The following is a 27,450-nucleotide window of genomic DNA, read 5'->3' as shown; positions in this document are numbered from 1 at the left end:
TAAAACCAATTATTAGAATCCAACAGAGTCCAGAAAAGAAGGCATTATTTGTTAACTTTATATGTAATTTTTCAATGTTTAAAACGAGGAGCTGTGTCTTGCTTCCGGTTCGCCACTGTTCACAAAACATTAGCTTCCCAAAGTGATGTGTCATTTACCTGTAATGAGTATGAAACAGGAGCACTTGAGAGCACATCAACATGCAGACAACATAATCAGTTTTCACTGTAACCTCAGAGTGGTTAAAAATAGTTGATATGATAAGGTGTGAGGGGTTAAAATAGTTGATATGAAAAGGTGTGAGGGGTTAAAATAGTTAATATGATAAGGTGTGAGGGGTTAAAATAGTTAATATGATAAGGTGTGAGGGGTTAAAATAGTTGGTATGATAAGATGTGAGGGGTTAAAATAGTTAATATGATAAGGTGTGAGTGGTTACACAAATAGGGGACGCCCCATATGCCATGATAACATTGACACGGATCAAATAAATACATATAAAGGAATCGGGACAGGACAGGGTCATATGCAGCCCTCTCATCAGAAATTGAAGAAGGAAATCTCCTGACTTACAACTCCTCTCTTGGCCACCACTCTCTCCGAGCTTCCTCAGGCTTTATCTAGTTGGAACAGAATAACATGACCTAAATGGCTTACATTTATCTTAAAGAATGAACATGCATAGCACTAACTGTATCCGGAAAGGTAACTAGGAACTATAGCTTGGGCTTTGATGTGTGGAGAACTACGCAGTGTATCACCGTAGTGATGAGAGAGGTGAATAGAAATATATAACAAGGAGGGCAGTCTGAACACTTCTGGTTGGTTATTCATGATGTAAATAAATGTATCGTTATGCAGCCTAGACTGACCGGTGACATGCATGTGTCCATGCTCAGTGCACTTTTAAAGTTACCGTTTTACTGCCCGGTTTCCAGCCTGCAGGACACACTGAGAAAAAGAGAGTTTCGTTATCACTCGCTCGCATTTAGATAAGTAAAAAAGCAAGCCAGGCTGCTGAGGACACCTGCTGTCCGTATGAACCCTTGTTTTGCTCTCTGAGAGACTCTTTACCTTCCCCGTGCTCGTCCGTGTGCTGGAGGGCTTGTACCAGCCGCAGCGTCTCGTCCACAGAGCGCCCAACGGGAGGGTCATCGATAGTCAGCTGCCTCAGAACCCCTTTTCCATCGATGATGAACAGACCTCTACAGGGAGGAAGTGACAAATAGGGAATGTTGTTAAAGCTACAGGAAGGAAGTGACAAATAGGGAATGTTGTTAAAGCTGCTTCATATGTGAATAAGAGGCAGGTTTGTGTTTTTGGTTAATATACAGTAAACTTCCTCAGAGAAGACACTGGCTTTCACCCTAATAGGAAAGTAATGTATGCCTTCTGCCTTACTTCCAGAGACTACGTTTTTTGAAAAAATGAAAGAGAATTTATTTATCATTTAGCAGACGCACTACATGTCTGCATCTCTTTCTGAGTGTTGTTGTTCCTCTCCTGAAAGTATTCTGAGAATTCCTTGTTGGACATTTGAACAAAGCAAAACCTGACACTTAAACTCAGTACCAGAACATATTCTTTCTGCACCTTAGTGTGTGACCATGTTCTTCCAAATACACCCCGTAGTCCTTAGATATTTGATGCGTTACATCTGACAACAAGGGGAACGTCACAGGCCCCAGTCCCCCCTGTTTCCTGGGTGTGCTGGCCCTGTGGAGACCCAGAGAGAGAGAGTTGTGTTGTATTAATCTGAATCAGCGAAAGTGTGCCATATAGTGAGGAGAGATGATTTCTCATAAATACTCCTGTGACTATACCGTGGTAAAGTTGGTTTTATATTGGACGTTGGATATTCGACACATTCAAAAAATCTATTTAGCACCGACTACGAGGGTCGAGTTTGTGTCAAACCAACTTTAATGTGTTTAAACAAGGCCTGCCTATATTACACAAAGCTTCTTTTGTCCAAAAACCCATGTTTTGATTTTATGAATTTTTTATGCCGATAAAAGATTTCAATCTATTATGCGGCTTCACCTTTTGACTTACCCATACTAAAACACATCTCCTGAACTCGCCTTACTGCCCTTTCTAATACACAAAGCTTCTTTTTCCCTAAAACCCACTCTTTGATTTTATACAATTTTTAATGTTAAATGTTTCAAATCTATTATGCGGCTTGCCCTTTTGACCTACCCATGTCAAAACACATCTGGTGAACTCGGATTACTGCTCTATATTGTACACAAAGCTTCTTTTTCCCAAAAACCCATTCTTTGATTTTATAAATATTTTTTAATGTAAAAAAATGCTATAAATGCTTTAAATCTATTATGCGGCTTGACCTTTTGACCTACCAATGTCAAAACACATCTGTTGCACTCAGCTCACTGCCCTTCATAGTGCATAACACTTCTTTTTTCCAGAAACTCACTCTTTGATTTTATATTAATTTTTTACTTTATAAAAATGCTAGAAATCTATTATGCGAATTGCCCTTTTGACCTACCCATGTCAAAACACATCTGATGCACTCAGCTAACTGCCCTACTGTACATAATACACAAAGCTTATTTTGTCCAAAAACATACTCTTTGATTTCATATTAATTTTTTACTATTCAAAAATACTATAAATTTATTATGTGGCTTGACCTTTTGACCTACCCATGTCAAAACACATCTGCTGCACTCAGCTAACTGCCCTACATAATACACAAAGCTTATTTTGTCCAAAAACTTACTCTTTGATTTTATATTAATTTTTTACTATTCAAAAAATGCTATAAATCTATTATGCGGCTTCCCCTTTTGACCTACCCATGTCAAAACACATCTGTTGCACTCAGCTAACTGCCCTACATAGTACACAAAGCTTTTTATTTTTCAAAAACGCACTCTTTGATTTTATATTATTTTTTTACTATTCAAAAATGCTATAAATCTATTATGCGGCTTGACATTTTGACCTACCCATGTCAAAACACATCTGTTGCACTCAGCTAACTGCCCTACATAGTACACAAAGCTTCTTTTTTTCAAAAACGCACTCTTTGATTTTATATTATTTTTTTACTATTCAAAAATGCTATAAATCTATTATGCGGCTTGACCTTTTGACCTACCCATGTCAAAACACATCTGTTGCACTCAGCTAACTGCCCTACATAGTACACAAAGCTTATTTTTTTCAAAAGCGCACTCTTTGATTTTATTTTATTTTTTTTTACTATTCAAAATGCTATAAATCTATTATATGGGTTTGACCTTTTGACCTACCCATGTCAAAACACATCTGTTGCACTCAGCTAACTGCCCTACATAGTATTTTACAAAGCTTAATTTTTTCAAAATACATCGCATCTTTGATTTTTATATTATTTTTTACTATTCAAAATGCTATAAATCTATTATGCTCTTGACCTTTTGACCTACCCATGTTAAAAACACATCTATTGCACTCAAGTTAACTGCCCTACACAGTACACAAAGCTTATTTTTTTTTTCCAAAAACTCCCTCTTTGATTTTGTATAATTTTTTTTTCACTTTGATTTTGTAATTTTTTTTTTTTTTATACATCTATTATGTGCCATCCTTTTTGACCCACCCATCTCAAAACACATCTGCTGCACTCATCTAACTGCCCTACATAGTACACAAAGCTTCTTTTTTTTCTTTGATTTTATATAAACTCCTCTTTGATTTTATATAATTTTTTACTGTAAATTTGTCAAAATGTAAAATTTATAGCATTTTGAATAGTAAAAAATTATATGAAATCAAAGAGTATGTTTTTGGACAAAATAAGTGAGTTTTTGTGTAATTATTAGGTCAAAAGGGCAGTATAAGTGCATCAGATGTGTTTTGACAGTGCAAAAGGTCAAAAGATTTTATCAATTATATATCAAAATAGATTTATAGCATTTTTATAAAGTAAAAAATTAATATAAAATCAAAGAGTGAGTTTCTGGACAAAAAAGAATTATGAAGGGCAGTTAGCTGAGTGCAACAGATGTGTTTTGACATGGGTACAAAAGATAATGTTTTGACATGGGTAAAAATTAATATAAAATCAAAGAGGTGAAAAAAAAGAACCATAATAGATTTAAAAGCATTTATAGCAGCATTTATTTTTTTTACATTACAAAATATTTATAAAATCAAAGAATGGGTTTTGGGAAAAAAGAAGCTTTTGTGTCCTATATAGAGCAGTAATCCGAGTTCACCAGATGTGTTTTTGACATGGTAGGTCAAAAGGGCAAAGCGCATAATAGATTTGAAACATTTAACATTAAAAATTGTATAAAATCAAAGAGTAGGTTTTAGGGAAAAGAAGCTTTGTGTACTAGAAAGGGCAGTAAGGCGAAGTTCAGGAGATGTGTTTTAGTATGGGTAAGTCAAAAAGTGAAGCCAAGATAATAGATTGAAATCTTTTATCAGCATAAAAAATTCATAAAATCAAAACATGGGTTTTTGACAAAAGAAGCTTTGTGTAATATAGGCAGGCCTTGTTTAAACACATAAAGTTGGTTTGACACAAACTCGACCCTCGTAGTCAGTGCTAAATAGATTTTTCGAATGTATCCAACGTCCAATATAAAACCAACTTTACCACGGTTGTGACTATGGACCATTGACTGGTTATTGACTAGCATTAGCAAAGCCAAGCAAATGGTTTATTGCTGTGATTAAGTCGGTTAAATGACGACATGTAAAGGAGAAAACAAAAACAGACATGTCTGAAAATGAAACCTCTACATGAACATTAGCTAATGCACGTTGAATATCATCATTAGTTCTGAGAGCATAACGTATGGAAAGGTGAGTTGGGAGGTGTTAGGCCATGTGAGCACACTGCAAAAAATGCTTATCTAACAAAATCTAACCAAGTGTTATTAATCTTATATCAAGAAAAAAAAAACTAGTTGGTATTGTTTTCAGTATAAAGAGACTTACCTAGCGCTTTCTTGTGAAAACATTTGACTTAATTTAAAAAAAGATTGACTTATTTTAAGACATCTCATCCTGAAAACAAGCAAATTTGTCTGCCAGTGCGTTAAGCAAATTTGTCCTAAAAACAAGCAAATTTGTCTGCCAGTGCGTTGAGCAAATTTATCTTGATAAGACTCCTTAAAATAAGTCAAAGTCTTCTTAAATTAAGTCAAAATGTTCTTTTGAGAGGGCGCTAGGTAAGTCTTTTCATACTAAAAACAATACCAAATAGATTTTTTAATCTTAATATAAGATTAATAACACTTGGTTAGAATTATTTTTTTGCAGTGCATAACGTATGGAAAGGTGAGTTGGGAGGTGTTACCAGGCCATGTGAGCAACCGGTGAGTCCACAGAACAGGCCACAATCTCAGTGCTGATGGCACGGAAGTCTTCAACGCGGTCACTGAAGGCCGTGATTTCCGTGGGACAGACAAATGTGCTTTCATACATCCGCCGAGTAGAGAAAGGTAGGTGCAAATTATTATGGTCAATCTCAATGTCTTCTATTATTAGTAGTAGTAGTACTACTAGTAGTAGACTATTAGTAGTTATAGTTGTAGTGATTGTTGTGATTTGATGTTCGGTTTTAGACTTAGAAAATAATTTACTCACAAATCCAGTGGATAGAAGAGGAGAATTAAGTATTTCCCAAGATAATCCGCCAGTTTGATTGTTTTAAATTGCCCGTCAACAACAGCAGTCCCTTCCCAACCGGGTGCGGTCTTGGAGACTATGACACAGAGTTATGCACTACAACTGTGAAACCTAAAAGGTATTTTTGTATTGTATAGTCCATACTTACATCAATGTGTACACTTGTTCATGAAAGCCAGTAATACCCACATTTTTGATTAAACATGAGATAATACAACATACCACTATAAAACATCCTTCACAACACCTTAAAAATTATTAACCAGTAGAATTCATACACACCATAACTACCATTGTCAACATGGGAAAAAATGACTCACTTTTAGCCGTGCTTGGGTACCCAATCTTATCCTTAGGCTGGGCCCCTTTGCAGCGCTGTGCTTTTGAAACCTTTTTTTCACACAGAGTACATTCTAAACACATGAAGAGAGCCAAAACGAAACATTTAGTAACATTACTGTATTGGATTCGCATTGTATCTGTGGTCACTAGAGCCTGCTTTGTCTAACACGGAGAGAACTATCCAGGTAGTGGACACCTGTTACAAGCTAGCAATACAGATAAGGGCACAATCCAAATTAAAAGTCCCCTTCTTCTGTGTTTCTAAATTTTAAAATGATTCTTTCTTCCTTTACTCAATATGACTCATTATATATATTCATTGCTCACTTAAGTAGTTTTCCCTGTCAAAGGGACTAAAGAAGAGTTAGACATGTTTTCTTTGTGGGCCTCAGTAAAGCTGGAGAGGACAGATAGAAAGAAAGAAAGATTTTAGAATATTTTTTTCTTGTTTTTTAATGAATATAAACCTAATTCACTCCAGCCCAATTCAGTGGCTGTCCTTCATAAATTGGCCAGCACACAACAAGCTGGGATCTTGAAAGGTATCAGAATCAGCTTTATTGACCAGGTTCGCGTAAACAAACAAGGGATTTGACTCTGGTTAATCTTTGCTCTCAAAATACAACACTCACTTAACACTCACTTAACATATAAGAATAAAAAACATAAAAGAATACAAAGCAGAACAGTAAGAATGGAATGAGGAGCAGGAGAATATGCTTATGTATACGTATAATTACAGTATGTACTGAACATTTGCAATAAATAGAACATTGTGGGAGGGATAGGGCAGTGCAAGTTGTCCCTGTCAAGGTTGCCCATGGTCGTTGACACCTCAACAGGCCCAGGAACAATATACAACTGAGAGAGAGGATAGGAGTAGTGCAATATCAGAACAGACTGAGATTTAAAGGCACACCAGGCAAGCCTGATGCTTTTTCTCTAAAAACTCCCCGCTTGGTCTGAAGCTATTTTCCTTTTCTTTGCATCTTCCGTCAAGGGTTTTCGCTGCTTCTTTCCGGCTCTGCTATTATACACATGTTTGCAACAATCGCTAAGCGTTTTGTTAGCCTCCCTCTGTGCTGAAACTGCTTCGGTCACTGGGTACGATACACTGAACTTGTAAGCGGGATATTCTTCCTACAGGCAGTAGAGGCGGGCGAGAGAGTCTTCATTCGCCCTGTAATGAGTCATTTAACCATATACCGACTTACGAAGATGAGTAATTAACACGAAAACGTTGCCTGGTGTCCCTTTAAATATAAATATAGTGAATATAAATAGTGCAAGGCAGTTCAGTGCAATGCTAATGTATTAATAACAATGTGAGGTAGATAGCCAGAACAGATGTATGTAATTAATTTAAGCTTCCCCATTTGAGTAAGATTCCTTCAGAATATTGAGATAATTATTGTCATTTGAATCCACCATTTAAATAATGGACAGAAACTTCACACTGAGCTGACAAATCATCCTGCTTCACTACAGCTTGCACTGCTATCATAGGCTGTGATGTCTCTCTGCCATGCATGCTCCACCTTCTTCTCCACCCAAGACACCGGAAGTATTTCTCTGCCTAGTTCCGATTGTAGTTGTGGATCATTGTCGCCAACTTCCTATGCATCTAACGGGACCATAGACAGTTAGCTTGCGGGTGGTGTCACCGGTAGTATGCAGAATATGCTGACAATTATTTCAAACGTGTTTAGAGGAACCGCCAGCAAAAATGTGGGTATATTTATGTAATTCTTATATAACATGCAACTGTATGCTAACACAAATTGTTAACATAAAAATATGTTGACCTTTCATAAAAGGCCTGACCTAGTCTTCTGGTTGCCAAAGATAACGGCAAGTGCGTCCTTTTATCGCACTGGTATTTCATCAAACAAACAGATGAAAAGAAATGTATGTAGGATTCAGATTTCCGATTTATCGCATCTTTGCTCATATTTCAGTCGTGCGTAATCGTTTCATGGTGACATTGCGCGTTATTTGGTTGCGCACTGCCCTTAGCAATTACCCATACGTGTGCGTCCGGCTCTCTGCTCTATCGAGTTTTGCGTCATTATGTGTCTTATAATCACAAATAATAGTCGCTTTATGAGTTTCAGTTGCTGATGAACTTGTTGCACTCAGTAATTTGGAAATAAAGTTGAAGTTACGTTCACGCTGTTTGTTGGTAACTACCGTGTGTCTATTTCTGGGATAATCCTCTGATTGTAAGTCTGCCAACTCCCTCCTAAAGTCTGTCTGTTTCTGCCATATTACCTTGAATCATCCAATGTGACATTTCCTTTGTCAAGACAAAAAAATTAGTCACTGACTACGCCATCCCACTTATAGCAAAAGACAGCTGCTTTTCACCGTTTATTTATTTATTTTAAAAAGCCCTTTCTTTTTCTTTTCCACCTCCTGTTGTAGGGTGCCCAAACAGTGTCAGAGGTAAGATGTCCTTGCGGCTCAGTTTGTGAGGCTGTACCTTTTCATGTACAGAAGTGCGGTCTGTATCTTCAGTTTGGTGTAACCGCTCTCAAATCGATTGAGCACAGTGACACACAGCTCTGATGCTATTTGGCATGCCTGCTGGTAGACAACACCCACATCCACTCAGGTCCCTGCGACTTCTGACATTTATTAAATTACAATGGGCGCACGGCATGCTGCATGCAACTGAATGGGTCAGGCCTGTGGTAGACTAGTACAGCATAGGTTGTCAGACATTGTCTCTTCCCTGGTGGTTGTAGAGTCTGGAATTGCGGTTGTGTTTAGTAAGAAACTAGTGTGTTTGTAGGTTATTGATGTTGCTTGTAGGAGATAGGCTACCCCACAGCCTTTGTGTGTTCCCTGGTGCACTAGTGTTTGCACAGGTGCCACTTGAGCCTGATTGACTGGCCGCCTTCTCTCCCCAGTCTTCCCCGCGGATAGCTATTCATCAGCTCCTGGCTGCCCAGTCTGAGTTCGCTGACTTAACCTCGCCACCTCACCTGCCAACTTCACCCCACCAGCTCTCAGCTTCCGTTAGTACTGAAGGACTTGGCTATAAGACATTAGAGGGACTCGCTCATGAGAGAAATATCTCTCAGTGGATAGGTGGATGTACAGTAGCACACCACGAGCCACACTGTACTACAGTGAGACACTGCATGCAGATAGAAACCATGTTATTACAGTAACATTGTAATGTGTGTATAACACAATATTATGGTGTGTTATTAGGTATGAAATGTCTATTTTAGAGAGAAGTAGCGCGACTGATTTGTTGCATTGCTGGTTGATTTCATTATTGCCACAGTGAGGAGCTCAAATCACATATTATTTCCACAGTGAGGAGCTCAAATCACATCCAGTTGTCTATTACAGGCAAACTTGAGTGTACCGCACTACTGTGAAAGATTTTCACGATTGATCCTCTGTGGAATAGACTTTTGACTTAACACTTTTTTCTGATGCATGCACATCTCTGTGTTATTTATATTCAGCATCAATCCTTTGACCCAATGTCTGACCGCTTTCCTGGACCGTTTAAGTCTGTGTTGTTGTTTTCTTATTGCAGGGCGCCAGGGCGGTGGTGTCGACTCGATCCTATGCCGACTTCACACCCCAGGCCACCTTTGACATCAAGGTAATATCACATAAGTATAAGTATATATAATCTTTTGATCCCGTGAGGGAAATTTGGTCTCTGCATTTATCCCAACCCGCGAATTAGTGAAACAGACACAGCACACAGTGAACACACAGTGAGGTGAAGCACACACTAATCCCGGCGCAGTGAGCTGCCTGCAACAACAGCAGCGCTCGGGGAGCAAGGAGGGGTTAGGTGCCTTGCTCAAGGGCACTTCAGCCGTGCCTACTGGTCGGGGTTCAAACCTGCAACCCTCTGGTTACAAGTCCGAAGTGCTAACCAGTAGGCCATGACTAATGCACTGTACTAAATATCAAGGTAATATCATATGACTGATTGGCTTTTCAGAAGTGCATGGTGCTAAATGTACCCTGCAATAACAGCATTGTTCCTTCACAATGCCTGATAACAAAAAACAAAACCTTACCAAGCTGCTCCACCTACATTGTCAAGGCACTTAACCCCAAGTTGCTCTGGGGACAATGTAATCCCTTATATATTGTCATTATAGTTGACATATGTATATGACAATATACCGTATTTTCCGGACTATAAGTCGCAATTTTTTTCATAGTTTGGCTGGCCCTGCGACTTATAGTCAGGTGCGACTTATATATGAAAAAAATATATAATTGAACATGTTTTTAAATGTTAATTCATATTAACTGACATGAACCCTACATGAAACATTACTGTCTAGCTGCGAGAGAGCGCTCTCAAATGCAAGTTCTGTGCACTTTCAGTCAGAGATTAGTGGTAGCGCTATGCCTGAAGCACACGTGCATACCTAAATCCTGAAATTATGGCCGGGATTCTATTTATAGCCAGGCCTCAGATTCGGACAAATAAAGGCCAGTAATAATTTTGTTTCAATTTAATTCATAAAAGAGCTCTTCTTAATATTTCTATTGTTGGTTGGTTTAATAGTGTTGCCAATGAAAAGTCATTGTCTTACACCACGAGTCTCCAACACGTTGCTCTCAAGCTACCAGTTGCATGCCGCCCCCTTCTGAGCTTGCCAGAGGCTGAAGCAGTAACCTATTTAAACACAATTGTTGCTGCCAGGCATCAGCCTACGAATTTTATAAAAAAGTAAATCATGCAGAATTAAAAAAATAACTAAATTTAGGCTATCGTAGACCTCTTTGGCTATACGTCTTTGGCTATACGTCTTTGGCTATACGGAATAAGGTTTCCATTTCAATGTCCCATGAATAAATGAAAGCGGATGCCTTATCTTGCAATAAGCTGATGGAAATCCCGACACTTGAACCATCAAATACCCCACAGATTTCAGTGGTCATCAGTCCCGATATTTAGCAATATCAAACAGGACAAGCCATGCCCCAAATAAAGGTGCTGTGCTTTGCGCAGCCTAAATGAAAGACCCCCACCATAAGGATTTGAGGATTTACGATAGTCTGTCTCCTAAACATTCCTCACCCGTTATCTAGACATGCATGAAAACATTTGAAAACAAAACTCACTGCCATGTAGGCTAATATTTGATTACTGTTTTGCTACTAATTATATTTTACATAACGAATACACACACTAGAAAGTGAAAGTAGGCCTACTATGCGCTCTGTGTCTGTAGGCTATCTGTCTGTTCACGTCCGCAATCGATTATAACGTTCCTCAAATGGAGAACACATCCATGTTCTCTCGAGTTATAGGCTGTCATGCTTCTGTGTTTGCAAAATTCCTGACGGTTCCTGAACGCTAAACGTTTGTTTTCCTTTCCTGTCGATCTCGGTTGATGTAGAAGCACCTAGGCTATAATTTGACTTCAGCGGTGAGAGAGAGGGAGAGAGGCACCTGCAAAGTGGTCTGCTCGCACGTGTGTGTGGATGGGGTTCAATTGAAGTCAGAGTTGGTCCGTCCAGTCAATAGTCACGCTTTCAGACCGCTCCATTATTGGATTAACGTTATCAGACAGCGCTGTAACATGTGTGGGAATTTCTCTCATTATGATGGAGTTGTGGGACTTTTATTATTATGCTCAATACTTATTAACTTATGCGCAATAGGCTACCCGCAATCCCGCGTTGAAATTTAGGCCCTGGTTTTAAATGCGCATATTTTTTACACTCGCTCTGTCGGAGGTGGCCAGCCGAGTATTTCTTCTGCTGCCAGCTTGTGCCAATATATCGTCCAACATGCTTGCTAACATTGCATTCTCCACATTTTTAGCACTCGTCAGCAGCCGTCGGCTTGCCTCTTGCCGCTATTCACTCCTTCGTCTTCATTCTCAATATTTTTGGCCTCTGTGTCCAGTTACATCTGTCTGTTCTTGGTCTTGGATTTTGTGAAATAAATTTCTAAATATCACCTGCTTGCTGCAGCTTTGGTCTGCACGTCCTATTAAAACCGGTCTGTGCACGTCTTTTTAAAACCGCATCTTTTTCTCTCTCGTGGGCATTTAATCTGCTGCCGGCTTGTCACTCCACATCGCCCAAAATGCTTGATTGCATTGCATTCTCTACATTTTTTTTTTTTTTTTTTGCTAAATATTCATGTACCACATCAACATTTTTGTTCAGTGAATCTTTTGTAAATTGCTTTACAATTGCTGTCGGGCCTATAGGCCGATCACCTGGTTTGCGCTTTGGTCACGTCCTTTTAAAATCGTCTAGTCTCTCTCGTGAGCATTTAATCTGCTGCCAGCTTGTGACTCCGCATTGCCCAAAATGCTTGATTGCATTGCATTCTCCACATTTTTAGCTACATTTTCATGTACTATATCAGCATTTTTGTTCAGTGAATCTTTTGCTTTAAAATTAGACCTTCCGGCCCTTCGTCTTTATTAACATTAATATTTTTGGTAGTCCAGTTACATAGTCTCTGTTTTTGGTTTTGGATTTTGTGAAATACATTTCTAAATAAATGCGACTTATAGTCCAGTGCGACTTATATATGTTTTTTTCCTGTTCATGATGCATTTTTTGACTAATGCGACTTATACTCCAGAGCGACTTATACTTATACTTGTAAAATACGGTAATCCCTTATATATTGCCATTATAGTTGACATATGTAAGTCACTTTGGACAACAGCGTCTGCTAAATGAATAAACGTAAATGGAACTGTAACTCTGCTGGGTCTGCTAATTACTGATTACTGGCTGGTGTTTTCTATGCGCTTCTCTCTCAGAAATGCGATCTGCACCGCTTGGACCAGGGCCCGCCGCTGAAGGCAGTTCTGACCCGAGAGCAGGGCCTGAAGTACTACCGGACCATGCAGACCATGCGGCGTATGGAGCTGAAGGCCGACCAGCTCTACAAGCAGAAGATCATCCGCGGCTTTTGCCACCTGTACGATGGACAGGTGAGGTTTTTTTTTAAATTCTTTCTGTTGGAAGGTGAGGTTTACATTCCTGACGCACGTGGTCATTGTGGACGACATCTGTCCTCCTTTTGCATGCTTGTGTAGCTTTGTCTGTGAGGTTCCTTTAAGGAGAAGGACACAGGGGCTGGCTTGTTCTCATTTGGGTCACGGCAGCGTTGGTAAGACAATGCCATTGTCAGTCTTTGATCCCCTTCAGATAACACAACTGATGATAGATAGATAGATAGATAGATAGATAGATACTTTATTAATCCCCAAGGGGAAATTCAACTGTATGATGCTTTATTGTTGACCTGATGTCCATGGCCAAGAAAGGCAAGAGCCCTCTCAGGAGTAACAGGAGCAGCAGGAACACTACTTAGAGGCCGTTCACAACAACAACAATAACTCTAATGATAACGGCAAAAACGTATCGCTCCAGCTAATACGAATGGCAACGTCCTCACATATACGAACGATATCGTCAGGTATCACTTTCAGATTGATTTTTAAGAACAATAAAACGCTGACAATCAGAATCCATCAAATTTTAGACATCACATTCATCAACAAGAGGAGAGACTTTCTTTATCGTTGGTCAGGATGGACACTCATATGATTGGTCAGGGAAGACACTCATATCATTGGTCAGGGAAGACACTCATATAGTTGGTCAGGGAAGACACTCATATCATTGGTGAGGGAAGACACTCATATCGTTGGTCAGGAAGACACTCATATGGTTGGTCAGGGAAGACACTCATTTCATTGGTCAGGATGGTCAGGGTGGACACTCATATCATTGGTCAGGGTGGACACTCATATTATTATAGTTACAGTTATCCTCATAGTTATTCTTCCTGGTGTGCTCAAGTCACATTCACATTTATATTTAGTCATTCAGGTGACACTTTTATCCAAAGCGCTTTATAAACAAGGGACCAATCAAGGCACAGTGCGACTAGGACATGTTAGTGCAGCAATAAGCACTACTAGATTAGAATCCAATGACAGCAAAAGGACACGGGTGATAGTGCAAGAGTGGTAAGTGCAAGATTACGCACGATCAGTTGTTCGTAGTGCTAGGACAGGATGCACTCTAGGAATAGTTGGGTCTTCAGTTAAGCTTTTGCTGTTATTTTGTGCCACAGGAAGCCTGTGCAGTTGGCATCGAGGGTGGGATCACACCAGACGATCACCTGATCACGGCGTACCGTGCTCATGGGTACACTTTCACCAGGGGCGTGGCCGTCAAGGAGATCCTGGCAGAACTCACAGGTGTGTTTGCAACAGGAGACATGTACCCTAGCTAGGGGGTACAGGGGGGGGGGTGTGCATGACACTCTAAGAGGCAGGCTGCACCAGACATGTGACTGAAGCATTCCGTTCATAGAGCATCTGCTGCAACAATTAGCTTCCACTATAAGCAATGGAACTGGCTGCACCATGCGACATGATAGCAGTGAATAGACATGTCTATTTTCTAAATAAAACTTATTACTTATAAAAAAAAAATTCTGCCCCGAGAACGGAACATTTCAATTGTGCACCCAGTGTAGCACAGCTGTCAGTCTCATCTGCTGGAAAGTAGTCAGAAACTCCAGCTGTGAAGGTAGATGCCTGTTCCCACTAGCTTTGATGCTGGTGAGCCTTCCAGTGGATGACATGTGATATTTAAGCAACCCTTACTTTACATATTTTCTGGTCTTCCATTATATTGCATCTATTTAAAGTCAGAACATGATTACTACTCAGGGTCAGAAATTGGCGTACATTTCTTGTTCTTTTTTTGTTCCACCTCCTCTTCAGGCCGAAGAGGCGGCATTGCCAAAGGCAAGGGAGGCTCGATGCACATGTATACCAAGAACTTCTATGGAGGCAACGGGATTGTCGGAGCGCAGGTGAGCGCAGGTGTGGCATGACCCAGAAAAGGGATTTCTGGTATTCTGATACCATTGTAGTTTATTTTCATCCCTTTTTGTGCAAGGCCCAACACTTTAAAAATAATCACACCATTTTTTGTGGGAAATTTAGGTTGCACACACCCACAGCTAAACATGTCTATTCTAAACTAAAGCCAACCATGGGTTTAAATTAGCTTGAGACTTTAATAGTAGGTCTGGACAACGAGTGTGAGGTTTTGTTTTATTTGAAAAAGGTTCCGCTTGGGGCTGGGTTGGCCTTGGCGTGCCAGTACCAGGGAAACAACCAGGTGTGTGTCACGCTCTATGGTGACGGAGCCGCAAACCAGGTGAGGCCTTTTCCCGTCACATCCACTGTTACTTCCTGTGTGGTCTGACCCCTCCTCAGCGCTGTATCCTGATGTTCTAACGTCCTGCTTCTACCTTCTGTGTCTCAGGGTCAGGTCTTCGAGTCGTTCAACATGGCGGCTCTGTGGAAGTTGCCGTGCATCTTCATCTGCGAGAATAACCAGTACGGCATGGGCACGTCTGTGGAACGCGCATCGGCCAGCACGGAATACTACAAGCGAGGCGACTACATCCCTGGCATCAGGGTAACATGCAGACTGAGTCACTCTGAACACTGCTTGTTCAAGGAGTGTATTAGTGAGCTTTAATCAGATTCAGATTGACTCAAGAATACCAAGTGTGGAGTGGATTTGACTTAACCCTCGCAGTGAATTGAAGCCCACCTGATCGCTGGCATCCTCACAACAATAGACAGGGAGGATGTGTAAGAGATGGTCATCAATGAATAGTATGCAGGAATGGTCTCCTGATCTTTACATTCTTGTGTAGGTGGATGGCATGGATGTGTTGTGCGTGAGAGAAGCAACACAGTTTGCGGCCGACCACTGCAGATCTGGAAAGGTGAGGCTGGCCTTGAACATACAGACTCTTCACCTCCACAGTGCTGTGAGGGTCAAGCTTGTGTGTGGCCAGAGTGCACAGCCTTTAACCAGTTATTTCAGTACATTACATTTCCAGAACAGGAACTCTTCCCATTGACCTCCAATGGGTTGAGGGGACCTTTGTATTTTGCTCAGTAATAGTCACAATGTCAGGGATGGTCCATTTTCAATGTTACATAATTATGTTTCTGACTTGAGGTCAAATAATAATATATATATCAACAAAGCATAATATATATATTATCTTGTTCAAACATGGGCTGTTTTTGCCTTTGCAGTGTATCCCAATGTATCATAAATGTATTATTCACAATCGTTCACAATCCTCAGCATATCACAGAAGGTTTTATTGTAGCACACATATGTAATGATAATGTCACACATTCCCATACTTCCTACTTCAGGGTCCCATCCTAATGGAACTCCAGACCTATCGTTACCATGGACACAGTATGAGTGACCCAGGGGTCAGGTGAGGAGACTTTGACAGTTCCCCCTGTGGTTTGTGTCCCTTGCGCTACTAGTGTTAGGAAACAGGCCTGCCTTTTTCAAACCCCGAGGTTCACAGGGCTGCTTCTCCCTTTGTGTCTCAAACTGCTTCACAGCTTTTCTCCCCAAAAAAACACGCTTTTTGGCCCAGACTCCTTCACCGCCTTCCTCCCCAACTGAAGTTCCATCCTCTATGCTTATTTTGCTCTGTGTATGCTCCTCTTTGAAACTTCCGGCACTTTCTCCTTAGCTACCGCACACGTGATGAGATCCAGGAGGTTCGCAGTAAGAGTGACCCCATCTCGCTGCTGAAAGATCGCCTGATCAGCAACAACATGGCCAGTGTGGAGGAGCTCAAGGTTAGAACACTCCAAGGGTTCCAATAGAAAATTTCTGGGTCTGTCCGAAACGGAAGGCAACTGTCTGTTGTCTCAACTGTTGCTGCCTTCTGCTCTCTAACGAGTCACTTGCCGTAGCAGGCATCAAGGTACCAGCTATGAACTCTGTTTCGGACAGCCTAGCAAAATAGCAACACAGAACACCGTTGCCAGGATACCAGAAAGCAGAATAACATAATGTTCGACTTCAGCTATAGCCGCTCACAATTAAATAGAATTTTGGATGTTGAAGGAAGCCTGAAGGATACATCTACACTGCCTACAAAATTCGGCAAAACGAAGGTATCTTAGAAGGCAGCATTTCATAATATTTGAAATATTTGATTTGGAAATGCCTCAATGCCTCGCTCCCCTGTTAGATATCTTTAGCATTCTCCATTTGGGACACAGGACACAGCTGAAGTAACACTAGCCCCATGTGGTGTCAATAGAGTCGTCACAGAAGTTATTAAAGAACTCTGCATGCATAGTTATCAAATACCCCACTTCACAGTGTGCACAAAAAACATTGTACTTCCCAAGAGCAACAGAACAAACTATATTGTGCCTGCTGTGGAGGTCCAACCTCGCCCTTTCCAAAATAAATAGCCTGATTCCTAATCTGTGCCCTTCCTCCCTCCTCAGGTGATAGACGTGGAGATACGCAAAGAGATTGAGGACGCGGCCCAGTTTGCCACCTCCGACCCTGAGCCGCCCTTAGACGAGCTGTGCGACCACATCTTCTCCAGCGAAGCCCCCATCGAGGTGCGCGGCACCAACCCCTGGATGAAGCTCAAGTCCCGCAGCTAAGGCTAGCAGTGCGCCCGTGCTGTCCGCCACCATGTTACCTGTCTTTAACTTGGCACCTTAGACCCCATGCTTACAACCCTCTGACCTGAAACATGGGGCCGCACCTTTACCTGCCCAGCACCCTTTATACACGCACAAAAATCTTAGTGAAAAAGATGACCAATGTGAAAGTAGGACCAATGTAGAAGGTCAGTCAGGATGAATGACCTGCCTCCCAGCTTACTCCATCATGTTGTTGTGTATCTGGCCATGTGTATGCCGGTGGCACTGTAATGATTGCTCAAGATGTATTGGACATGTTTGCTATCAGTGCTCCTGATGCTATTGTAGCTTTCAGCACACACTGCACTTTCTACAGATTGATAAATGTGAGGAAAGGCTACTTGATTGCTGATGGTGTATCTCCTCCTATATTTCTAATGCCGTCTCCTTACCAGGGTGCTGTAATTGTGCTGAGCTGTGCTGAGCTGAGCCAAAATTTTCCCCCCACATGCATTTTGGAGCCAGCAAACCCATCTTGGGCTGTGAATTTCAGAGCAGGTAGCACAGAAGTGATGGCCTCCTACCAAGACTGTGATGTTTCCATTTAAATGACCATTATTGATTTGCCTTCCAAGCAACAGGATACTTAAATAGAGAAGTTGACACACTGAATTCAACAAAGCCCCAGTACATTTGTACACTGAAAAGTGATTTGATTTGTTTCAAGGATGATCTGGCAGTGAACAGTGAATTGGCAAACTATAGAGAGACTCACTGCTGTTTGGTCAGACAGCCAAATTCAGTGTCGACTCTACTTGGGATCAGGTGTGCAAAGAGAGGGGCGGTCAAATTAGAACAGAACCCGAACAATGTGAACTGCAAAACATCACAAGTACTGCATTCAAACAGTTGAAATTAGAACTGCTGAGCATAACATGGGGCCTGAGGAGGTATCTGAGACTGAAGGTATTCATCAATACCTTTCTGGTGTATAGAAACACAGGAAGGTCTGATCTTGGCTCTCCTCAATCAGCTTACAAGCTTACATTTAAAATGTCTTAAATTGCTGACATAGAGAATTTGCACATTTGACATTTGATTGGTCAAAAAGTAATAACCCCATTCTAATCACATTCCATGAGTAATGTCATTGTAAAATACTCTGGCAGCATTGTTATCTTGATACAGTTGAATTCTCTTACATCATGTTTTCCCAAGGACCACATCAAATAAAGGCAAATAAACCTGACTGTTTGCTTTGTTCTGCCATTCAGTTTTTCGAAGGATATAAATAGGCAAACAAAGTATTTGTTATGGTGCTGTCATAACGCAACAGACTCTGCTTGCTAATGCCATTTGGACAAGGCTGTGAAGTTATACAAAACAGCTCCATAGCCATAGGCGATGCATTAACACAAAATAACAATGACAAGTGATTAAGCCTGCGCCTCTCCAAATGGGACACGCAGGATTATTCCCTTGAAGTTACACAATATCCGTGTTTTTATCCAGTAGGGGTCGCCAAAGCTGAAGCTTATAGACTCATTTGTGATTGTCTGAAATAATTATTTTGCTGAATGGTCTGTGTTACACTTACATCAAATATTTTATCGCGACAAAACCTGATCTAGCAAGATATTCTCCTAACAATTGGCTATAAGACCAGCATCTCATAGCCTAGCAGGGTTTGTTTATGAGGTTTATATTTAAAGACGTAGCATGCATTATAGTGATGCGATCTGATGTCACTCGCCTAATGGTTGGAGAGAGGCGTTGGCATCAAAAGTTGTTCTTGGTGACTCAACACACACCACTGTGCCATGCAGGCTCTCTCACCTGTCTCTCCAACACACTCCATGGTGTATTTGCCCCTCCCTCCTCCGATGACGCAAACGTGACTGCACCAAGCCGCTCTATTGAGCCGTTCGTTCTGACAGACAGGTAAGCCAGTGCGCGGCGCCATATTGGGAAAAACGGAAGTGGGTGCGATTGGGTTCATGAAACAGAAAGAGCGCAGACCGTCAGTGGAAACAAGGTACAGTGACACAGGGGCAAAAGTGGAGGGGAGGGAACTTCCGAATTATTGCCTACGCTAGAGGGTGTTTTTACATTTGTTTTCCCTCGTCGAGGGACAGCCCACATCTGAAGAAACAGTGACTTTTCCGCTTTTTAAGTCATCTCGGAAGCGTCGACAAGCAGAAAGATTACATATTTCTCTACTGCTGGACTGTCCAACTTGAAGCTGTGAAGATGCCGTTGGCTCAACTAGCAGACCCTTGGCGAAAGATGGCACTGGGGAGTGCAACGAGCGAGGTGAGTTACACCCTCAGAATACTGTTACTTTGTAGCCAGCTCGCTTACTTTGATCCGAAGAGCAAGTGCCGTTGCGCAGATTGACTCTTTCCTCTGTGTGAAGTAGGGCAGTTTTCCAAAGTGCTAATGAAGTGAGTACTGTGTAGCCTAGTAATGCATAGAGTTTGAAGATGATGTGATTAGTAGACTGTAGAACGGTGGTGAAATGTGGCGATTTATTTATCGCAAACCTGTCTGATCAGTTCACTGGAGGATGTTCGAAGACTTCCACATTTAGCCGACCCAGTTGATTAACTCTTCTCGCCCTTCTAAGAATAAAGAGCCACTAACCTGGAAACAGACTATTCCATGTAGCCTATTTATAGAAGTCGAAAACCTGAGGGTGCTATTAGCGCAACTATTACACCCTTTGTCGGAAAGAAATTGTCACACTGAAAAGATGAATTGCAAACACTGGAAGAGGAAAGGGGTAAGCAGGGGGAGGTTGCGTCAGGAATTGCCCCCCCCCCCCCCCCCCCCTTCCACACAGACACACACACAGACACACACTTACGCACGCAGGGCAGGATGCGATCCTTGCTTCAAAAAGCTTGATTCTGGAAACTTGTGCTTTGTCTTGAGCATGGCAATAACAGAATTTGGAATTTGGGCTCTGCCTGGAACCCTAGGTCGCCATGTAGGCTAATGCCCCTTAAAGTTTATGCAACACGATGACTCACAGTCCAATATTAATGTAACGTAAGGCAACATCCACATAATATGGGACAGTCGACGGGTCAGCTATTAGCATGATGGCCTGTGCCTCCTGTACTAGAACTATTAACTTTTTTATATATTTAAATAGATTTTTAATATAGCGTGATAATGCAAAACAATTCCATATGAAAATTATGAAAAATTAAATGAAAAAAAAAAAAAGAAAAAAAAATGGTGTCCTTAGGGTTACCTACAAGAAACTGATTGTGCAGCCAGCCTGAGTCTTGGGCGACCTTCATCTGGACCTTTTAACTTAGCGCACGGGTTTAATCGAGTTTAATTGATTGCCTCAGCTTTAAACCCACAAGGAAATGGCAGTAATTTGCTAAGGTATTTTAGATGCTTGTAGATTACGTTATCGATGCTTCTGACAGGTGTGCATGCACAAGTTGATGTGTGGATTGAGAAAAACATTTTATGCAACATAGCCCATCGGCTAATCATTACATACTAAACATAACATTTCTGTTGGGACCACTTTCTCAGTCTTTTATCAGCTGTGGAAAGTGTAGTGGACGTCTCCCAAATGTGGTATTGTATCCTCGGGGCATGCCGACAACAAAAGAAAACATCTGATGATCATCAGATGCAGTATGCTGCTCTCGCAAAGAATGTGGATGAGCATGTTGGACATCTTCAGCAGACCCGTGGACGAAGAAAACGTGTCTCGTTTTTAAAACAAACCGTTCATCTGCCAGGGAACCATGAGGCAAGAATGAGTGATTGCTACAGACGCGATGTGAACATGACCCTGTTCTGAATCATGCAATGAGTTGTGCAGAAAGTCACCCCCAACTAACGTGGCTTTGTGGAATGGCTCACCCTCAGCGCTTATCCAGGATATGATGTCACAGTGAAGACATTATTGTAGCCTCTTGGAAATGTTTCAGTTATCTGTCAGGTTAGACAGGTAGGGTCTCGCGCCAAATACTCAAGGCCGTGCGGGTGCGTTAGTTTTAGGCAACGTAGTAGTCATGGATCATGGAAGAAAACTCGCACACCATTGTTTGCCGTTGTCAGTGCAATGATGAAGGTCTGAGGACCGAAACGTTTGTCATCTCACTTGGTAGCACATTGGTTGATGGATTAAACACTTCGTTTATTTATTGTGTGGTGTGTGGAGTTTTCTTCCATGATTGACTACTCAGTTGTCTGTCAGACACCAGCTCATGGAGGACCCAACACACTGACATTGAAGTGCTCATGTCAGCAAATTCAGTGATATCCTCCTGGGAGCTTATCTGGAGGGCTCATTGGGCATTAGTGTGTATGATTCTACTCTATGATTAAGCATAGGATATCCAGTCTCTCTGTATATACTGTAGCCAGGGGTAGGCTGCTTAGGCTACATTCTGCACCGTAAATCTTCTATACGCCGCCTTACTGACTGTGCAATAATGCAGCCAATGTTGTTAAAAAATGGGATGAGCTCGGGTAATGGCCCAAGGAAGTCAATGTGCATCCTATGTAGTTATATAGTTATCACACAATCTTAATCTAATATCACACAAGTGTATTATCTAATTTATTAATCCTATTTATTATATTCCATCTTCTATTTGTACTTATGTTCTACTTCTAGCATTGCACTAGCACTGCTTGTCATTGTATGTGTGATGGTGGACGGGACAAATGAGCTTTGAGTTTCAATTTGAATCTTCATGTTCTTCAAGATGCATTTCATGCTGTCAAAGTCTGACCGCTGCGAAGCAGACCCATACAGTCCCATACAGTCGTTGTGGTTGGCTGTGGTCGTGTTACATTCAGCAGCTTTTGAAATAGACGGTTTGCGATTGTAAAACTCCTGGTCAGAAATGATGGAGAACTTGTGAGAAGGCCCCTGATGGTTAGCAAATCTCCCATGCAAGCACAGGAAGCATTCCCCCATAATAAACCCCTTTGCTTTGTACACACCTACACATGAAGACATGTTCCACTCGTTTCATGCTTTCTCAATAGATTACCATGTAGTGGGGTACGTGCTTTTTCAGAAACAGGCCTAGTCATGCAAATGTGGTCATTTGTATGATGATTTCCATCAAGTTATTTTCTGTAATCACTTTATTTTATGCCCTGTAACATTTGCATAAAAGCAGGCAGTACAGTGTCATCACAGACATACCAAAACCTTAAAATCAAAACCAGAATGCAACACAAAAGTGTATCCCCCGTCCCGCATGTCTTCAGTGTACTGTAGGCTTCGTCTGTGTTAGGGCCTCGTCATTCTATCTGTGGAATCCTGAAGCATACCACATCTGGGGCTCCACCCTGAGCACGGAAACCAGAGCGTCATCAACCCCCCACTTTTCTCTGTCTTCTTGGAGTCGTCTCGTGCAGCCGCAGCCCCTGAGCCGTTTATAGAGTGTGTAAGTCGTGGCTGGGATGCGGTGGATGGGACGGTTCAGGACGGCTCTCGTAATTGTCGGATCAGTCCTTGACAGACACTGGAGGGAGTCACTGCGGTGCAGTGTGTGGTGGTAATCAAGAGGCCCAGCTAGGGTGTTGTTCATGGGTGTTGGGATTACCTTGGGTGTTCATGGCTCTAGAGAACAATTTGAATAAGCGTTTGGAATAAGGAGGTTTGTGGCAGTTGTCTGATTTTAGGGGGCAGATATTTTGACATTCATCTGTAAATATGTGACAAAAGTGATGTGTATTTATCTCTGTTTTCATGTCTGTATTTCATGCAGGATTCCCATCATGTCTTGGAGGATTCCATGGGGGATGATGACACTTTATCATGTAACGTAAGTTAGCTTGTTAAATCATAATTATCTCTATGCTCTGTCTACTTCTCATTCTCTCTCTCACACACGTGCACCCACACACACACACACACACACACACACACACACACACACTTTTTCTCTATTACTGTCTTTGTACTTCCATCATATGTCTCTCTCTTTCTCTGTTATTTCTCTCTCTCTTTGAGGGTTGTGCTTTAGTGCTTACAAACACACACACACACACACACACACACACACACACACACACACACACAGACAGAGCAATCTGTATATTATGGACAGTGCATATAAAAACACGCACAAATCTGAAAAGGGACTGTGGTCACACACACACACACATAGGATGAGTACATTATGTCTCTCTTTCTCTGTTATTTCTCTCTGTTTGAGGGTTGTCCTTTAGCAGGCCCGCACACTGTCCAGTTTCTCTCTCTCTCTGTTTGAGGGTTGTCCTTTAGCAGCCCCACACACTGTCCAGTTTCTCTCTCTCTCTGTTTGAGGGTTGTCCTTTAGCAGCCCCACACACTGTCCAGTTTCTCTCTCTCTGTTTGAGGGTTGTCCTTTAGCAGCCCCACACACTGTCCAGTTTCTCTCTCTCTGTTTGAGGGTTGTCCTTTAGCAGCCCCACACACTGTCCAGATCAGCAGGGTTTTCAGCCTCTTGACAAATGTCAAGTTGTTCTCTTCAGGAGATGCACTAGAGTTTCAGAGAGCTACTGCCTAGTGAGCCTGGGCATCAAGCATGCTTGTGCCCCTCTCAAGTAGTTTGAAGTGTGTGTGTGTGTGTGTGTGTGTGTGTGTGTGTGTGTGTGTGTGTGTGTGTGTGTAAGCACAGTCCCTTTTCAGATTTGTGTGTGTGGTTTTTTATATGCACTCTCCATAATATACAGATTGCTGTGTGTGTGTGTTTGTGTTTGTGCCTTGTGCGTGTGTGTGTGGTTTGTTTATATCCACACTTTAGAGACTGTGTGTGTGTGTGTGTGTGTGTGTGTGTGTGTGTGTTTTTCCTTGCTGCCTAGTCAGATGGTGATAAATGGACAGTATCGATCGTGAGATTCCTCCAGAGAAGGGCCCTGCTGTCCTGATGACTGAGCTGCTCAGACGAGGGAGCCACACATGGGCATCATTATGGAGAGAGGGCCCGTAAGCCCACATGGGCATCATTATGGAGAGAGGGCCCGTAAGCCCACATGGGCATCATTATGGAGAGAGGGAGGTGTAGGGCCCGTAAGCCCACATGGGCATCATTATGGAGAGAGGGCCCGTAAGCCCACATGGGCATCATTATGGAGAGAGGGCCCATAAGCCCACATGGGCATCATTATGGAGAGAGGGCCCATAAGCCCACATGGGCATCATTATGGAGAGAGGGAGAGGTGTAGGGCCCGTAAGCACACATGGGCATCATTATGGAGAGAGGGCCCGTAAGCCCACATGGGCATCATTATGGAGAGAGGGCCCATAAGCACACATGGGCATCATTATGGAGAGAGGGGAGAGGTGCCCATGGGTTCATAAGCCCACATGGGCATCATTATGGACTCCTCTTAGGGAGATGGCCTATGAGTTCATCTTCCCATGGACATGATGAGCATCTGTCTGTACTCAGCAAATGAGCATCTGTCTGTAATGGAGCCAGACATATGAGCATCTGTCTGTAATGTGGCCATACAAATGAGCATCTGTCTGTAATGTGGCCATGCATAAAGCATCTGTCTGTAATGTGGCCATACATATGAGCATCTGTCTGTAATGTGGCCATGCATAAAGCATCTGTCTGTAATGTGGCCATGCATAAAGAGTTTGTTCATTTATTCAGTTCAGCTTTGGAGGAAACTTTATTTCTTTCTGGCATCAAACTAAAACTTACTTCTACTATTCTCTTCCATCAAACCAAAACATACTCTCTTATTCTCTCTTTTGTCAGTAAAGAAAAATAGTTTGTGCACATCTTTGTTTACATTAGGGTGTCCCAGGAAATAGCTCATCACTGAAACCACGTTGTCTTCAAGCGATGACTGCGGGTTGAACATGATGCGTGATGCGTGCATCCCACTGACATCACAGGAGATGAGGTCACCGAGGCCGAGATGGCTACAGGAGCCGCAGTGGCGTGGGATTTCTGACCGAGCTCTTCCTTCTTTAAAGGCCATTGATTTTTAAATGCAGGAGGAGATGGCGTATGGATCGCACTTACGAGGGAAAGCGCAGCTGGCATTATGTTACATCTCCAGAGTGGTCTATTAGCTTGTGCTGAAATATATACGCAAAACAGACACACACACACACACACACACATACACACACACACATACACACACACACACACACACACACACACTGTATACATGCACATACATATTATTGAACATTTGAAGCAGTGTTGGTAGTTTCGATAAAGATGGTATTTTTAGGGCTTACGGGTGAAATTGTGTGTGTGTTTGAGCTGTCTGATTGAGAGGGAACATCCTGTAGTGGGGCCTCACACACACACACACACTCACTCACACTCACTCAGCCTCTCCGTTTCTAATTAGGAAATGCATGTTTGCGGAAGTGAGCAGGTCAGCTGGTGTGTGTGGGGCTGAAGCAGAGAGTGGTGATGACTCATGGAAAGGGGAACTAGGCAGGTTTTGATAACCGCTCGAAGACATGTCTGTTGCGGAAGTAGTAATCAGGGTGACGATATGAAAACTCAACGGCAAAATACATACAAAGAAAAGTAAACTCAATTCGACTCACAGCCTCCTATTCTGAGGACAGAAATGGACTCAAAATGACGGAAATGGACTCAAAATGACGGGAAATGATCAAATGATCAAAAATAAGCAGTGTCTTTGTGTGCCTCTCCAAAATGGATCCCCTTTCCCCCTCATTCTGTTTATATTTCTCCCACTCAACAATGTCGAGTAAAATTAGAATGCAAGCAGCTCCAGGAAAAAGTGCGTGTCTGCCTCCACTCTGGAGTCTGAGAGGTATCTCAGTCGCAGTAGTGGCTTTTCAGCCCTGGGATCCCTCGTAATTGCTTGAAGGCTTTGTGAGTGCTTTGTGAGTGCTTGCAGTGAGTGGGTGATTGAGATGGTTTTGTGGCGGTGTGGTTGATGAGTGAGAGGGTGATTGGGATGGCGTTGTGGCGGTGTGGTTAATGAGTTGGAGGGTGATAAGCCCATCTCATCTAAAAATGGCGTCTCTTCCATTTTGCGACGTTAAGACGGATCGCTACTTCCGGTCATGCAGAGCACCATTCACGGATGGCATTGTGGCGGTGTGGTTAATGAGTGAGAGGGTGATTGGGATGGGGTTATGGGCCAGGCACGTGTGCGTGATACGGGGTTTAATCAGGCACGTTCTCCAGCTCACCGATGGGAAAACAGGAAGGGGTTTGTGTAGGTGGGGACATTTACGCCTCACAAGCCTGTGTGGGCTAAGTTGTTTCTCTTGAGTGTGACGAGTCATTTGCCTCTGAAATGCCTTTTTTGTAACTTGGGTTGGAAATTGCACCACGACTGACTAGTGCACAGTAGAAGTGTTTTCTCTGATGGCTAGAGATGATTTGTCTGATGGCTTAAGGCATGAGCACAGCCTTCTGTAGGCCAGTAAATTACTACTGTGTAAACTACCACTGTGTAAACTACTATTACTCTGTAAACTACTACTACTGTGTAAACTACTACTACTCTGTAAACTACTACTACTGTGTAAACTACTACTACTGTGTAAACTACTCCCACTGTACGCCATTGTGCTGTAAAACAGGTCCCTGTGTGTGGGCCTGTAGCACAGGTAGCACAGGCAGCACAGGCAGCACAGGTAGCACAGCTGGCCAGGTGTTCTTTCAGGACGTCTAGAAAAGAAGTGCTGCGGGTACATGGTGATGTTAGTACAGCACACACACATCCTCAGGCAACACACACACGTCCTCAGGCAACACACATACGTCCTCAGGCAACACACACACACGGTTACTACAGCACACACACGTCCTCAGGCAACACACACACGTCCTCAGGCAACACACACACGTCCTCAGGCAACACACACACGTCCTCAGGCAGCACACACACCCCCTCAGGCAACACACACACGTCCTCAGGCAACACACACACGGTTTAGTACAGCACACACACGTCCTCAGGCAACACACACACG

General features: G+C 42.3%; 2 protein-coding genes and 1 long non-coding RNA gene across 4 annotated transcripts; 2 read left to right on the top strand and 1 right to left on the bottom strand.

The window, feature by feature from the left end:
- Positions 1-46: 46 nt before the first annotated feature.
- Positions 47-7,470, bottom strand: LOC125309825 (peroxiredoxin-4-like). Its single transcript, XM_048266949.1, has 9 exons — positions 7,453-7,470; positions 5,976-6,045; positions 5,614-5,731; positions 5,324-5,440; positions 1,594-1,716; positions 1,075-1,205; positions 917-951; positions 574-620; positions 47-158 (listed from the first exon to the last, which is right to left on the bottom strand). The coding sequence occupies exons 1-9, from the start codon at positions 7,468-7,470 to the stop codon at positions 155-157; spliced, it is 663 nt and encodes a 220-aa protein (XP_048122906.1). The 3' UTR covers positions 47-154.
- Positions 7,471-7,576: 106 nt separating this feature from the next.
- Positions 7,577-18,732, top strand: LOC125309809 (pyruvate dehydrogenase E1 component subunit alpha, mitochondrial-like). Of its 2 annotated transcripts, XM_048266934.1 has the most exons (12): positions 7,612-7,725; positions 8,422-8,442; positions 9,554-9,622; positions 12,780-12,953; positions 14,105-14,231; positions 14,763-14,854; positions 15,112-15,204; positions 15,313-15,468; positions 15,713-15,784; positions 16,230-16,297; positions 16,565-16,673; positions 17,337-18,732. In XM_048266934.1, the coding sequence occupies exons 1-12, from the start codon at positions 7,669-7,671 to the stop codon at positions 17,499-17,501; spliced, it is 1,203 nt and encodes a 400-aa protein (XP_048122891.1). In that variant the 5' UTR covers positions 7,612-7,668; the 3' UTR covers positions 17,502-18,732. The 2 variants fall into 2 exon arrangements, with proteins under 2 accessions (XP_048122892.1, XP_048122891.1); XM_048266935.1 differs by lacking the exon at positions 8,422-8,442 and having other exon boundaries at positions 7,577-7,725.
- Positions 18,733-19,775: 1,043 nt separating this feature from the next.
- On the top strand, positions 19,776-24,782 carry LOC125309244. Its single transcript, XR_007196092.1, has 3 exons — positions 19,776-19,796; positions 23,243-23,299; positions 24,325-24,782. It is a non-coding gene; the product is annotated as an uncharacterized LOC125309244 (long non-coding RNA).
- Positions 24,783-27,450: the final 2,668 nt, after the last annotated feature.

Source organism: Alosa alosa, chromosome 16, assembly GCF_017589495.1.
Source record: "Alosa alosa isolate M-15738 ecotype Scorff River chromosome 16, AALO_Geno_1.1, whole genome shotgun sequence".
NCBI classification, from domain to species: domain Eukaryota; kingdom Metazoa; phylum Chordata; class Actinopteri; order Clupeiformes; family Clupeidae; genus Alosa; species Alosa alosa.
Note: the sequence above shows the minus strand (reverse complement) of the source record. Positions and strands in the feature narration are given on the sequence as shown.